This window comes from Gasterosteus aculeatus, chromosome 1, assembly GCF_964276395.1.
Source record: "Gasterosteus aculeatus chromosome 1, fGasAcu3.hap1.1, whole genome shotgun sequence".
Taxonomy (NCBI): domain Eukaryota; kingdom Metazoa; phylum Chordata; class Actinopteri; order Perciformes; family Gasterosteidae; genus Gasterosteus; species Gasterosteus aculeatus.
Window position 1 is genome coordinate 31190870 of NC_135688.1, and position 14098 is coordinate 31204967.

At 47.9% G+C, this 14098-nt stretch overlaps 2 protein-coding genes and 2 long non-coding RNA genes across 7 annotated transcripts; 2 read left to right on the forward strand and 2 right to left on the reverse strand.

Annotated features, from left to right (window-relative positions):
- Nucleotides 1-3: 3 nt before the first annotated feature.
- Nucleotides 4-2817, reverse strand: LOC120819069 (tetraspanin-7). Of its 3 annotated transcripts, XM_040176161.2 has the most exons (9): nucleotides 2620-2817; nucleotides 2142-2259; nucleotides 1710-1898; nucleotides 1518-1592; nucleotides 1320-1415; nucleotides 965-1120; nucleotides 603-686; nucleotides 400-471; nucleotides 4-313 (listed from the first exon to the last, which is right to left on the reverse strand). In XM_040176161.2, exons 2-8 carry the CDS (start codon nucleotides 2220-2222, stop codon nucleotides 403-405), a joined length of 750 nt encoding a protein of 249 aa, XP_040032095.1. In that variant the 5' UTR covers nucleotides 2223-2259; nucleotides 2620-2817; the 3' UTR covers nucleotides 4-313; nucleotides 400-402. The 3 variants fall into 3 exon arrangements, with proteins under 3 accessions (XP_040032095.1, XP_040032085.1, XP_040032075.2); XM_040176151.2 differs by lacking the exon at nucleotides 2620-2817 and having other exon boundaries at nucleotides 2142-2281; XM_040176141.2 differs by lacking the exon at nucleotides 2620-2817 and having other exon boundaries at nucleotides 1710-2167.
- A 92-nt stretch (nucleotides 2818-2909) lies between these two features.
- Nucleotides 2910-10469, reverse strand: LOC120819055 (uncharacterized). 2 transcript variants are annotated; one of them, XM_040176107.2, is made up of 12 exons: nucleotides 10337-10469; nucleotides 9451-9653; nucleotides 9239-9301; nucleotides 9027-9089; nucleotides 8846-8944; nucleotides 7308-7431; nucleotides 6958-7240; nucleotides 6843-6889; nucleotides 6645-6769; nucleotides 5924-6446; nucleotides 4870-5325; nucleotides 2910-3206 (listed from the first exon to the last, which is right to left on the reverse strand). In XM_040176107.2, exons 1-12 carry the CDS (start codon nucleotides 10338-10340, stop codon nucleotides 2995-2997), a joined length of 2202 nt encoding a protein of 733 aa, XP_040032041.2. In that variant the 5' UTR covers nucleotides 10341-10469; the 3' UTR covers nucleotides 2910-2994. The 2 variants fall into 2 exon arrangements, with proteins under 2 accessions (XP_040032041.2, XP_040032049.2); XM_040176115.2 differs by lacking the exon at nucleotides 10337-10469 and having other exon boundaries at nucleotides 9388-9511.
- LOC144408543 (uncharacterized) lies at nucleotides 5433-5837 on the forward strand. The gene is made up of 2 exons (XR_013467844.1): nucleotides 5433-5586; nucleotides 5718-5837. It is a non-coding gene; the product is annotated as an uncharacterized LOC144408543 (long non-coding RNA).
- Nucleotides 10470-12034: 1565 nt separating the features above from the next.
- On the forward strand, nucleotides 12035-13086 carry LOC144408554 (uncharacterized). The gene is made up of 2 exons (XR_013467845.1): nucleotides 12035-12507; nucleotides 12640-13086. It is a non-coding gene; the product is annotated as an uncharacterized LOC144408554 (long non-coding RNA).
- Nucleotides 13087-14098: the final 1012 nt, after the last annotated feature.

Below are 14098 nucleotides of genomic sequence, written 5' to 3' on the forward strand. Positions count from 1 at the left end.
ACCTTTATGAGGAAAGAGCTTTATTTCTCACCACAAATTTTACAGCAAAACACACAACTTAACCTTATTCGATTAAAGTATCTTCATCATCATGATGATCCGTACAGCAATTAATGTGTACTACTTGTCTTTATGTGTACTATGGTTTCCTTAGGTGTACTAATACTGCTGTGCAGTGGACTGAACCATCTTATCTCATAGTTTTCAAACATGTCACAGAGTTTAGTTAAGTGTACGAGAAGTCATTGATTATCAATTAGTGATCTTGTTTGTTGGTGAAGCTTCATGAGGGAACTCCTACCTCGACTTTTTTCTGGAAGACAAAGAAAAGAGATCAAGGACGACAACAAGAACGAAGTCTGCTTGTGTGTGTGTGTGTGTGTGTTTGTGCATGCCTACCTGTCACACCATCTCGTACTGGTTGGCGTGGATGAGGCGAGACAGGCAGCAGGCCAGAGACATTCCTATCAGCTGAGACAAGAGACACATTAGAGCCTTTCAGTCTGACACATCTGTGATGTCTTCAGACGTGACTACTTTCTGCTAATGTGTCACATTCTGACCACGCTGCCTCCTGCTTCCGTAGTACTGTATAGACGTACCTGAGAGAAGGCAACGCCAAACGTCACTCCAGCAATTATTCCCATGTTTCCCTCGAGGAAGGACGTCACTAACTCATAACAACCCTGCAGAAACAGAAATAATATATATTGCGTATGTGTATATATATATATATATATATATATATATATATATATATATATATATATATATATTTTAAATAGCACAATTTTAAATCCCTCTTTTGCATTTTTTTAAATATATTTTACAGTGAAGAATATTATTTGAAATAGTGGTGCATAAGAAGATCTGGGCCTTGTTAGAATTGTTGTCGTAACCCAACTCTAGAAATCAAACCAGAGGACCCCTGTCCTGTCACATGACCCGGAGGTAGTCAGCCCACCTGCTTGTGCACCTTGTGGGAGGCCAGCGCGGCGTCCTTCAGGTCGGTGGCGCCGCAGTCGGCGAAGCTGACGCAGCAGCTGGCAGGAACCCCCCCCGCGGGGAAATACAGCGATCCCAGCCAGCTGGTGTAGTTGTTGACGCCACAGCAGAGCAACTGTGTGAAGATAGACGGCATCTTCATCAGGTTCAAACCTCACACACATAGATCACTGCATCGTCAGCGTAGAGCGGAATCTGTGTATGAATCACTGATTGTTTTTCAATTCTTTGGCTAGTAACGTAAGTGTAGAGGACCCATGATGGAGCCCTGAGGAACGCCACAGCTAGAGGTTAAGGGTCTTCTAGTCACAGACCCTTCGTTGGACTCCGTCCACAGCCAAACTCCGGTCGTCTCGTCCATCGTATCTCCTCACAGCGTCGCTGAAGGTCGTCAGGAACGTCCCTTTGATCTGAAGAAACATTGTGTTGGTATGTATCCCTTTGATCTGAACACGTTAATAATAAGTAGTTGATCTAAGCACAGACATGATGAACATTGGGTTTTTTTTAACCTCGTGACGAAAGACAAATCCTGATATTCCGGCGATGAGTTCAGTCGTGAAGACCAGAGACAGAAACACTGCATACTGAGGAGGAGTACATTTACTGCATTAAGTCCACAAGAGAAGAACTTCTACTGCTTAAGTACACAACCAACAGCTGCTGTTACACACAAAGTTAAGTTCAAGTGTGATGGCTAGTACCAGTCGGAGCATGCAGGCCCCCCCCCTGCAAGTGGCGAAGCAGCCAAAGAGCCCAAACAGCACGATGGCGCCCCCGGTGGCCGTGAGGACATAGGGCGCATTGGAGGACCCGCTGGAGATCAGAGAGGTGTAGGGGCCCAACATGAACCTCCACCACAGACCCACAGACAGCAGCACCACACCTGTCACCTGAGGGGGGAGGGGTCTAACGTCACATGACCGTGTCTCTGACAGCAGAGCGACAAAGTGATACCGAGACGTAAAGAAGAGACATCCAGGAGGCGACCTCTGTTCTATGGGTGACCTCTGACCTAACATTTGGAATTATGAAGCAGTAAACTGTCCATCAGCGACGAAATAAATGTATTTCTATGATATCAGACTCAAATGTAAGTAAACAAAGTAAGCAGAGTAAACAAAGCGTGTCCTGACCCAGAAGACGAGGCAGTAGAGCAGCAGCAGCGTCTTTAGACAGAAGATCACCGGCTTGGTTTCCATCCTCCTCGGAGACATAATCCAAGGGAGCAGAACTCACAACATCGGGAGAAAACTAAAACAGTTGAATATTAAAGTCCTTTTCATTTTAGGTTTTAAATTGATTCATATTTCAATCTAAAGAAGGAAATTGCAATAATAAAACAAATCGGTATGTATTAAATGGACAAAAAAAACGTAGCAAATAAAACCATATTGAACAAAAACGGTTACAATGTTGACAATAAATAAGGTGTTAACGTTTCAAGAAACAAAACAAATCTGTTTGATAATGTTGTGAAAGTGAAAAATAGAATTGACACAAAACGGTGACATGTTCAACAAAAAGAGTTAAAAATTGTTAAGTTCATAAATAAAATGGTTAAATATCACAAAACTAAAGTTGAATCTTTAGTTTCAAGACAAAAAGTCTTACCAGCAGATTGTTGGGCTTTGGGGGACAGAAGGTCTCTGGAGGAGGCAGCAGGGCGTCTCCTGCCCCGCAGCGCCGTCATGTGACCGGCATACCTCACACTGCCCCACGCTCAATTAACACACAGGCGGCAGGCGGGGGACCTCCTCCCCAGCATCCAACACAGGCTTTATAACAACTGGCTTCATTATCGCGTGGATCTGGAGGCCTCACCTGAAGGCCTCACTTGTCCAGGTGACACACGCTTGGCCCGCGATGTAAAAGTGTTGAAATGAGGTCACACGACAAGAGGGCACGAGAGAGCTTTTATAGAGTGAGAGCAAAGATACACAGGAACCAACACGAGGGACACTGGTGACACTGACAACCGCAGAGAACTCAAGCGTCCTCCGGCACCTCCTCCGCCACCTGGCCGCCTGGCGCCCGGTGGGTCAGCAGGTGGCGGTTCAGATGAGTCTTACGGGTGTAGCTTTTGGGACAAAAGACGCAGCCGTGAGGACGGACGTTGCTGTGGGACAACATGTGCTTCTTCAGGTCGAACTTCCTCCTCAGGCACTTCCCACAGTCCGGGCAGGAGAAGGGCTTCTCTCCTGGAAGGGGGGGCAGAGAGGGAGAGAGACAGGGGGGGGCAGAGAGGGAGAGAGACAGGGGGGGGGCAGAGAGGGAGAGAGACAGGGGGGGGGCAGAGAGGGAGAGAGACAGGGGGGGGCAGAGAGGGAGAGAGACAGGGGGGGGGCAGAGAGGGAGAGAGACAGGGGGGGGGCAGAGAGGGAGAGAGACAAGGGGGGCAGAGACGCAGGCAGATTGATGTCAATAGAGTCTGTAAATATGGCGTAAACACTTCAGGCTGTAGTTTAACGGTTTAAACACTTCAGGCTGTAGTTTAACGGTTTAAACACTTCAGGCTGTAGTTTAACGGCGTAAACACTTCAGGCTGTAGTTTAACGGCGTAAACACTTCAGGCTGTAGTTTAACGGCGTAAACACTTCAGGCTGTAGTTTAACGGCGTAAACACTTCAGGCTGCAGTTTAACGGCGTAAACACTTCAGGCTGTAGTTTAACGGTTTAAACACTTCAGGCTGTAGTTTAACGGTTTAAACACTTCAGGCTGTAGTTTAACGGCGTAAACACTTCAGGCTGTAGTTTAACGGCGTAAACACTTCAGGCTGTAGTTTAACGGCGTAAACACTTCAGGCTGTAGTTTAACGGCGTAAACACTTCAGGCTGTAGTTTAACGGCTTAAACACTTCAGGCTGCAGTTTAACGGCGTAAACACTTCAGGCTGTAGTTTAACGGTTTAAACACTTCAGGCTGTAGTTTAACGGTTTAAACACTTCAGGCTGTAGTTTAACGGCGTAAACACTTCAGGCTGTAGTTTAACGGCGTAAACACTTCAGGCTGTAGTTTAACGGCGTAAACACTTCAGGCTGTAGTTTAACGGCGTAAACACTTCAGGCTGCAGTTTAACGGCGTAAACACTTCAGGCTGTAGTTTAACGGTTTAAACACTTCAGGCTGTAGTTTAACGGTTTAAACACTTCAGGCTGTAGTTTAACGGCGTAAACACTTCAGGCTGTAGTTTAACGGCGTAAACACTTCAGGCTGTAGTTTAACGGCGTAAACACTTCAGGCTGTAGTTTAACGGCTTAAACACTTCAGGCTGCAGTTTAACGGCGTAAACACTTCAGGCTGTAGTTTAACGGTTTAAACACTTCAGGCTGTAGTTTAACGGTTTAAACACTTCAGGCTGTAGTTTAACGGCGTAAACACTTCAGGCTGTAGTTTAACGGCGTAAACACTTCAGGCTGTAGTTTAACGGCGTAAACACTTCAGGCTGTAGTTTAACGGCTTAAACACTTCAGGCTGTAGTTTAACGGCGTAAACACTTCAGGCTGTAGTTTAACGGTTTAAACACTTCAGGCTGTAGTTTAACGGCGTAAACACTTCAGGCTGTAGTTTAACGGTTTAAACACCTCAGGCTGTAGTTTAACGGTGTAAACACTTCAGGCTGTAGTTTAACGGTTTAAACACTTCAGGCTGTAGTTTAACGGTTTAAACACTTCAGGCTGTAGTTTAACGGTGTAAACACTTCAGGCTGTAGTTTAACGGTTTAAACACTTCAGGCTGTAGTTTAACGGCGTAAACACTTCAGGCTGTAGTTTAACGGTTTAAACACTTCAGACTGTAGTTTAACGGTTTAAACACTTCAGGCTGTAGTTTAACGGTTTAAACACTTCAGGCTGTAGTTTCTTACCGGTGTGGATCCGACGGTGCTCGGTCAGGTGACAGGAAATGGAGAAGCCCTTGCCACACTCCAGGCAGATGTAGGGCCGCTCTCCGGTGTGTATCCTCATGTGCTTCTGCAGGTCGCCCCCGGACGGCCACCCCTTGCCACACACCGTGCACACGTACGGCCGCTCCCCAGTGTGACGGCGCACATGCACATTGAGGCCGGCCAGCGCGGTGAAGTCCTTGGGGCAGTAGGGGCAGCGGTAGGGCCGCTCACCACTGTGCGTTCTCAGATGACCCTCCAGCCCATCGCGCGTCTTGAAGCGTTTGCCACACTGCGGGCACAGGAAGCGGCTCTCGGCGGTGTGGCCGGCCCGGTGGGAGTGGAGGCCGGCCAGGGAGCCATAGGTCTTGCTGCACTGGTCACACTGGTAGGAGCGGAAGGTGTGCGTTCGCTGGTGGATGCGGAGCTGGGTCACACCTGAAGGGAACGAGGGAGTCTCTCAGTTGGGGCCTGCTGAGTGGACAAGAGTTACCTAAGATCTACCTGAGGCGCTCTGGTCACCAGTGTTTCCCCTACCATTATAGCAGGGGGCGGAGAAGATGGGACAAGTTGCTGTCTCTCCTGCTCCGAGTTCAAGTGCAGAAACAAGCCAGTGCCGCCCCCCCCACAGCCCTTCCCCAACAAGGAGCTAGCGGTCACCATGGGAAATCCTCCCATGGCTGTACAACACTGATCTTGGTAAGTAAATAAAGTACACTCCAATAATTAATAGATACAATACATTACATAGAGAACGGGCTTATTCAAGCGATCACTATAATAAGCTATCAACTATCAATTTTAAAGCCTAACACTTCATGTGTTTGCAGGTCAAACCAAACATCCGCAGGCAGGCTGCAAGAGGTCAATAAATGACCTCTAGAAAAATCCACTGCAGTGACAAAACCTTCACCCTTTGTGGTTCTTAAATAAATTGAGACCATGTTGGCCTTTGGTTTTCGTGTCGGTCGGACGGACCCCCCCCCCTGACCCTGAAATTGTAAACCTAGGGGAAACACCTGTCCAACTGAGTTACCTGAGAAGCTCTGCTCACAGAAGCGGCAGTTGTAGCAGGGCTCGGCTCCCTCCACAGAGTGAGTCTGCAGGTGTCGCAGCAGCCGGGTCTGGGAGCTGAAGGTCTGGTTGCACACCGTGCAGGTGAGGTCCGGCAGCTGGTGCTGCAGCTGGTGGGCGTCTCTCTCTTTGGCTGACTCAAACAGCTTGTCGCAGCGGCTGCAGGCGATGCCACCCCGGTCCAGGTGCGTCTGCTTGTGATTTGTCAGGCTGGACAGGTGGTGGAACTCCCTGTCGCACTGGGAGCACTGGTAGACGGGTCGAGCCCGGTGAATGCGCTGGTGGGACAGCAGCTCGGCTTTGGTCCTGAAGGTGGCATTGCATTGAAAGCAGCAGTGGGTCCTTGAGAGGCGGGGCTGTGGGGGGCGGGGCACTGGGAGGCGGGGCTCTTCATCAGGTAAACTCTGCCGGTTCGAGGCTCGGGTGGCAGACATGGAAGAAAGGGCCGACCGGCAGGACTTATTGGTCCGCAGGTGACGGATCACCTAAAGAGAGTCGGGCTGATGAGCTGCTACTAGGGTGTCGAGTGGGCACTGCACCACTAATAGTACTACCTCCTTCTAGTACATCTACTACTTTAACTACAGTACTTCTAGAATAACTACAGTAAATGCACTACATTAAATACAGTACTTCTACCACCTAAACAAGGACACCGAGTAGTACTTTTACCGTTAACTTACCTGGGAACGGTAGATGAAACATTTCCCACAATGAGGACATTTGTGGGCGACCCTCTGTGAATTGTGGGAAATACTGAACAGCGCATTAGCGGTGACCTCAGAGCAGCCTTGCTCTGATTGGTTAGCTGTAAAGAAAGGCGGCGTTATAACAGACATTCAGCGGCTTCATCAGTGTGTGTGTGTGTGTTTATTTCTCACCAGTGTCCTCTGATTGGTCCACAAAGTCTCCATGTGAGTCATTTAACCTATCAGACAAGGTGATCAATAGGTGAACCGCTCCGTGGATCAATCGACTGATTGCACAACGCCTCACCTGTCTTCCAAACAAGGTGTTATGGGACAATCGTTGCCGCCCACTTCTGGGCTTTGATTGGACGCCTCCTGTTCCATTGGAGCCCACCCGACGACAGCCTCCTCCACTTCCTTATGTTCTTCCTCGGCCGCAATCACCACCACCTCCTCTCTCCCCGGCTCCACCAGAGGCGCATTATCTGATTGGACCTCTGTGTCGCTGAGAGGCGGGTCAGGATTGGTCGGTTGGCTGACGAGGGAGTGCGACCAAGCTGAGTGGAGGACCTCCTCTGCGTCGTGACCCACTGAGGAACGAGCAAAAAGGGAGATCAATATGAAGCAGAGCAGAGCAACCACAAAGTGACATAGTACCTGAGGTGGTTGCGCAACCCAGCAGACAGCTCTGATTGGTCAGCAGTTCCTTCAGCTCCTCACGGTCCGCCTCCTGCAGACACTCCTCCAGACCCCCGGGGGCAGCGTCGAGCCAGGACGCCGCCTGTAAAGGAAACAACCGGAGACAACGACTTTGAGTTTTCAGGTTTCCTTTTGCGGTCGCTAGTTAGCTTCATGGGTTAGCATTAGCAGCCAAAGGGACAGTTGCCACGGTAACACGACTTTCCACCACAGAGCTCTTAACATCGGCCGAGGGGCCGAGGAATCCACACCCTCACAGACCCACATGCCGAGAACGGTCGTAATACCCGGATGTGACCCGTGTTCTCGTGAGAGACAAATATCCCATCCCTGTATACATATACACACTTTTATTGTATTTTAAGTGAAAACAAAAGCGTGATTCTAAAATACTTAACAGTCAAGACCGGCTGACGTGGTGACGTCATCAAGTCAGCTGCTGTTCCAATTGCGGAAACGACCGTTCTCCTGAACAGAACGCTAGTCCATTCTCGCTGTCTACGGTATTGAGAAACGGCCTCAGACTCACACTGCCAAGTGTTCAAGGGAAATACCCACAAGTCATTGCAATGTGACGTTAAAACAGTACAACCAGTGAAAGCATGGCCACGTAAAAAGGTAACCAAAGAGGAGGCACACGTGTGTTCAGACTGTAATATTAAAATGTTCATACATCGTGGATTAAGGATGGAAAAAAATACATGAAATCAGACCACATGTATTAATTTATTCATCAAATATTAAATAGTCAAAAAGTTCTCATCTTATGAGGAAAGTATGGAGCAGAATCCAGGTCAAAAGTTTTGATCATTTAAAAAACAAATGTGAACCTGAAGTTTTGGTCTTGGACATTGAAGAATACAACAATGTAGCTTTTGAACTAGGAGGTCCGAATTGGTCGTCCGCCTTGTCCTGAGCCTTATTTGATAAGCTGTCACTCATGATTAACGCCACTCTCAGTTGATGCCCCACGCCCTACGCCACATCAAGGTCAAAAGTCTGAAAAAAAGATCTGAAACATAAAATATAAGATTTAAATCTGAAAATATAAAATCTGCAACTCATCAAATTATATTGATATGTACTATAAGTGAAGATTGAAAAAATTATAGAACAGAGTCAAAATTATACAATGAACCCAAAAATACTTTTAATTTAAAATTTAAAATTTAACTTTAATTTTTCAATGTTCAAGACCAAAACGTTAACTTCCAGGTTTGTTTTTCAAATGATCAAAACGTTTGACCTGGATTTGGCTCCTTGGGAAGAGCCTGAAAGACGTTCAAATCAGAGTAAAAAGTATTAAATAAATACCCTCAATTGTTTATCGTATTTTGTGACGTTGTCATGGTGACGTGATAGGTGGCAGCAGAGAGCTCTCCATTTATATTCACACCATCAGGTGACCTCAGTGAATCACTAAGAGGTCAGGGGTCAGGGGGGACACTGGGATTGGGCCTACCCTACAGTGTGAACGTGTGCTGTGAACTGAGGACCTGTTTGAAGTCTGGAACAGGAAACAGCTGGTCGATCCTGGATAGGAAGTCAGAGATGAGGGACTGGAGGGCGGAGTCAAAGCCGTGGTGGAAGACCTCCTGAACCACAACAGAGACAAGCAGGTCTGTGAAGCAATCCATGAAGATTGAGCGAGTGGGGGAAGGGTGGGAGAGAACTGACCTGGAGGAGTCGTAGCCTGTCCTGTGGACTCAGATTCACCAGAGCAGAACACGTGTCATTCACCTGGTGGTCCGACCGAGAAGATATTGGATTTATAGATCATCATCAATAATGACAAGAATCAACACCAATTACCGCAGTACAAGAAGAAGAAGCAGAAAAAACATATCAAGAAAGCAAAGAACAAGAACACCGGAGTCCTGCTGTCTCACCGTTGCCATAGAAACAGAGTGGACTCTCTCCAGGTGTCGATCCTGAGGGTCACAGAGACTCACCTGAAGACGGATCAGAGGGGTTTGATAAATAAGTGAGCATGTTTACTGCTCACTGAGGCTGAAGCTCCTCCCATATAACTACGTACATTGCGCGTCACCGTGACGACACACAGCAACTTTCCTTACTGACTTAAAATGAATGAAGTCACCTTGGCCCTCAGGGCCAGCAGCAGCAGACTCCTCTGTCTGTCAGTTAGCAGCTGCGGGACCGCCTCGGTTACCAGGGCAACAAAGTCCTGCAGCATCCCATAATGCCTCACGCTCTGTAGTCGAGCGACCTGCCACATTGCCGCCGTCAGGAGGCGGAGCGGAGGGAGCAGGAGGCGCAGGGAGGAGAGGGGGGGGGGCGAGGCTGAAGAGGGGGAACACATTAAAGATGGCTGATGTTCCTCAGGACACCTGAACGTACCATTCATCTTCATTATTACTCACAATCCACCATTCATTACTTAATGCACTTTCTTGTTTCTTGTTCTTCCGGGTTTGTACCCTTGCGGTTGAAATGCACTTATTCCAAGTCGCTTTGGATAAAAGCGTCAGCTAAGTGTCATGTAATGTAATAATTACAATATTCATAATACATAGACATTGCAAACATCGGCCATATTTTTTGAAAAGTTGGCAGCTCTGTGAGATATTTAGGTTGTACTAATGGTGTATTGATGAATGAATGTTTTGATATTGATGCATTGCTGGTTGAATAAAAAAAGACAACGTGTTGTTTACAGACATAACCTGGGGTTCGATCTGTTAGCTAGTTGGCTAAAGCGACCCAACATCACTTACGTTTACTTATCCAACACATCGAATGTAAATACAACTCCAACTGACTCACACTAGGAAATAATAACATTTATATTCCATACCTGACCCTTTAATGGGCAAAAGAATGAGAAATGTACGTTTTTTAGGTGGAGTTCGGATCATACCAATTCAATAACAACCACATGATTCGGGCAAACTAGCCAATGTTTGCCTACAAGTTATCTAGCAGCTTATACTTGTTACAACGCAGTAAATATATTATTTACGTACCCATACTTCTTCTCACGCGTCTTCTTCCTTTCTTTACACACTAAGAGGAGGCTAGAAGGAAAAGCTAACGGCTAACTGCTGTTTTGGCGATGCAAAACCGGAAGTTAAAACGCGACGACACCAACAACTTCCGGTTGAGCGAAAAACCTTTTTCTGAAACATCAACATTACAAATAAATATTAAGCAAATGTATTTGTATAATAATACCATTTCTACCAAATACCAACCTTTTTTTCTATTTACTTTGAATGGCTAGATTATGATGATGTTTTTAATCTATTTATATAATATTATATAACAAAGGTGTAAACCATAAAGACCAATCAGAGTGTAACAATCATATTCAACTTCATAAAAAGCTAGTATTACATCTGTCATTACCTAAATACTAATACAACACTGGTAAAAATACAGTACTATTCATATTTCACAAAATCGTCATATTTATTGTAATATATCAGCAGAGCGATCGGCTGTCAAACAGGAGGTGAGTGATTTATGAGTTTCTGGACGATGTCAGCCTCCATTGTGGTCCATTGGTTGTATCCTTCTTCTCCTCTTTTACTCTCCCTTGTGTCCCTCTGTTTGCTGATGTCACGGCGAATGTTGTTGTGGCGTCACAGAGGAGGCAAGACGCAGCAGGTTCGGTGGAAAGTCCTTTTATTTACTTGTCTCTGTTGACAAAGCAGCGAGGTCTCCCGGCGTCTCGCTCGCTCGTTCTGCAGCTCTCTCTCCCCCCCCTCTCTCCCACCTCTCTCTCCCCCCCTCTCTCCCCCCTCTCTCTCCCCCCCTCTCTCCCACCTCTCTCTCCCCCTCTCTCTCCTCCCGATCGCCCTCACTGCATTTTAAATAACAACATCAGCGCCATCAACACACAATCAGCTCAGCTGAGGCCCATTGCCTCCACCTGGCCCTCCTGAGCCACTCCCTCCCCCTCTCTCTCCCCACCTCTCTCTCTCCCCCTCTCTCTCTCTCCCCCTCTCTCTCTCCTCTCTCTCCCCCTCTCTCTCTCCTCTCTCTCCCCCTCTCCCCCTCTCTCTCCCCACCTCTCTCTCCCCCTCTCTCTCTCCTCTCTCCCCCTCTCTCTCTCCTCTCTCCCCCTCTCTCTCTCCTCTCTCTCCCCCTCTCTCTCCCCCTCTCTCTCCCCACCTCTCTCTCCCCCTCTCTCTCTCCTCTCTCCCCAACTATGGACCGGATGGAACCGCGCTGTAGAACATCACAGGCCTTTAGTTACGTCCACTTACTTCTCCCGTTTAACTCAAAGACCTCTGACAACTTTTAGATTTGAACTTAACTGTTCAAGTTAAAACTTTGTGTTGACTTCTTTGAGACGTGTTGGTGTGAACTTGGCTCTTTAAGTTTTCGGTTAAAACAAATAAAAAGACTGAAAAGAGTGGGGTTTTTTTAGGTGATTGCACGTTTTATTTGTTTTTGTCTGATGGAGCCATCTGGTTTACATAAAAGTGAATTTTCTTTATTCTATTATTAATAAAAGCACACATGGAGGCAAATGTTGTTATTTCAATTCAAATTCATCATGGAGCATTTTGCTGGACGGTGTAATTTACCATAACACCTTAAATAGAGGCGCATTTCATTTTGAAATGCGGTCCACGTGACCGCAGTGGAGGCGGGGTTGACGGGCGCGGATCGCTGCGCAGCCCCCCCCCCCCCCCCCCTCCGGACCATCGCCGAGCAGAGACATAATGCACATAGACGCCGCGTTGGCTTCTGGTCGCGAGAAACACGGCCGCCATCTTGGCGCGGTCGTGCTCGTAGTTGCGTAGCAGCAGAGATGCAGGACGCCGCAGCGCCTGATGGTTCGGTGTGGTGTTTCACCTGGTGAGACAGGCAGCGTGGCGGCACAAGACGACGCTGTGTCCCTGTCTGCTGTGGAGATGTCCTCCGCTGAAGAACCATCTCCATTCGCCAACATGTCAGCCCTCGTGTGGCCACAGGTACCTCCCCACTCGGTGTGGTGGGGAGATACCTGTGGATACCTGTATCTGTAGATACACAGCAGGGTTTGTAGTCCGGCAGACCTTTCGAAAGCTGTCCTGTGAGGTTTGCCGTGCGAGCTTGGTCAGAGATGCTGGAGCAGCTTCATTTGACGAGAGCTACCACCTTCTAGCCCTGAAAAACCAGTAATCCATCACAAGGCACAGTAAAGGTTTGATTTACCTTATTTTTTTAAAATATTTTAATCTTTGTATATTACGGTTGCTTAGTTCTGTCTGTTATGTAAAGGGTCTTTGAGCACTGTGTTAAGTGCATATAAATATGTATTATTTCTTTATGAGAGCTGCAGAGAGGGTGATCCAACAACACAAGCTCCTGACGCGTCGACAGTCACACACATCGTCCGACAGGAGATTGGAACGGTGATGTTTTTTTGCTTGGGGAACACATTGAGACACAGTTTGGCATCGACAACCATTCAGACTTCAGCCATTGGTTGTGTGTGTTTCTCAAGCTAAGGCTGCACAGCACTGCCCCACTAAACGGGAGCACGAGAAAGAAGCTCTGCAAGACAGTCCTATTCCAGGGGTGTGTGTGTGTGTGTGTGTGTGTGTGTGTGTGTGTGTGTGTGTGTGTGTGTGTGTTAGACCCTCTTTGGTGCAAACACCCGCCGTTCTGTTGAAGTTATTTGTGTGTGTGTGTGTATGTGCTTGCAAATATTCAATTGAATTCATTTTATTTCTAATTCTATATTGTTTGTTAACGTATTAAATGTCTGACTTTACTACTACTGTCTGTTTCTGCTTCTCTATCAAAATTATAGTGTGTGATCTGCAAAATACCTCATAGTCTACATCACATCATATATCAGAATATAACATTACTGTTAAGTCCACAATGAATATTAAAATACGCCGAAGTGTGTGCCCTGTGTCATAGCTGCATGTATGACCTATGAAAACAAACACGTGAAAATCAGTCGGGTGTTCAGTGAGGTGTGATTAATTGAATGCGCTCACACTGAGGAGGACCGTTCCAAGATGGCGGCTGCATTTCTCGTCAGTGCCAATAGGCGGTAGCGACCAATGCGGCGTCTATGTATATTATGTCTATGTCGCCGAGGATTTGGCCGCGGCGGGGGGCGGGCGGGACAGGGACGGGCTGGGGCGGTCTGTGGGACAGTCTCTGGGGCAGTCTGTGGGACGGGGTGGGACAGGGACAGGGACGGGCTGGGGCGGTCTGTGGGACCGTCTGTGGGACGGGGTGGGACAGGGACGGGGTGGGGCAGTCTGTGGGACGGTCTCTGGGGCGGTCTGTGGGACGGGGTGGGACAGGGACGGGGTGGGGAGGGCTGTGGGACAGTCTCTGGGGCAGTCTGTGGGACGGGGTGGGACAGGGACGGGGTGGGGCGGTCTCTGGGGCGGTCTCTGGGGCCGTCTGTGGGACGGGGTGGGACAGGGACGGGCTGGGGCGGTCTGTGGGACAGTCTCTGGGGCGGTCTGTGGGACGGGGTGGGACAGGGACGGGGTGGGACAGGGACGGGGTGGGGAGGGCTGTTGCACGAAACCAGGATAAGGGATTAAGCCGGGAGATTCAGGTTGTCCTACCAAACAACTCCACTTCCTCTCTGGAAATGTCCACTTCCTGTTTTAGCAGCTGGGGGGCTGAAGATCTGGGCTGGGTTTGAATTGTCAGATGTTTGTCGGAAGGTTCCTCACAAGTGAAGTGCAGAAGTGTCACCATGTTAAGAGCAGTTCTATTCTCTAATGCAAAGGAAAGGCGCTTCAATGCTTCCTTACTTC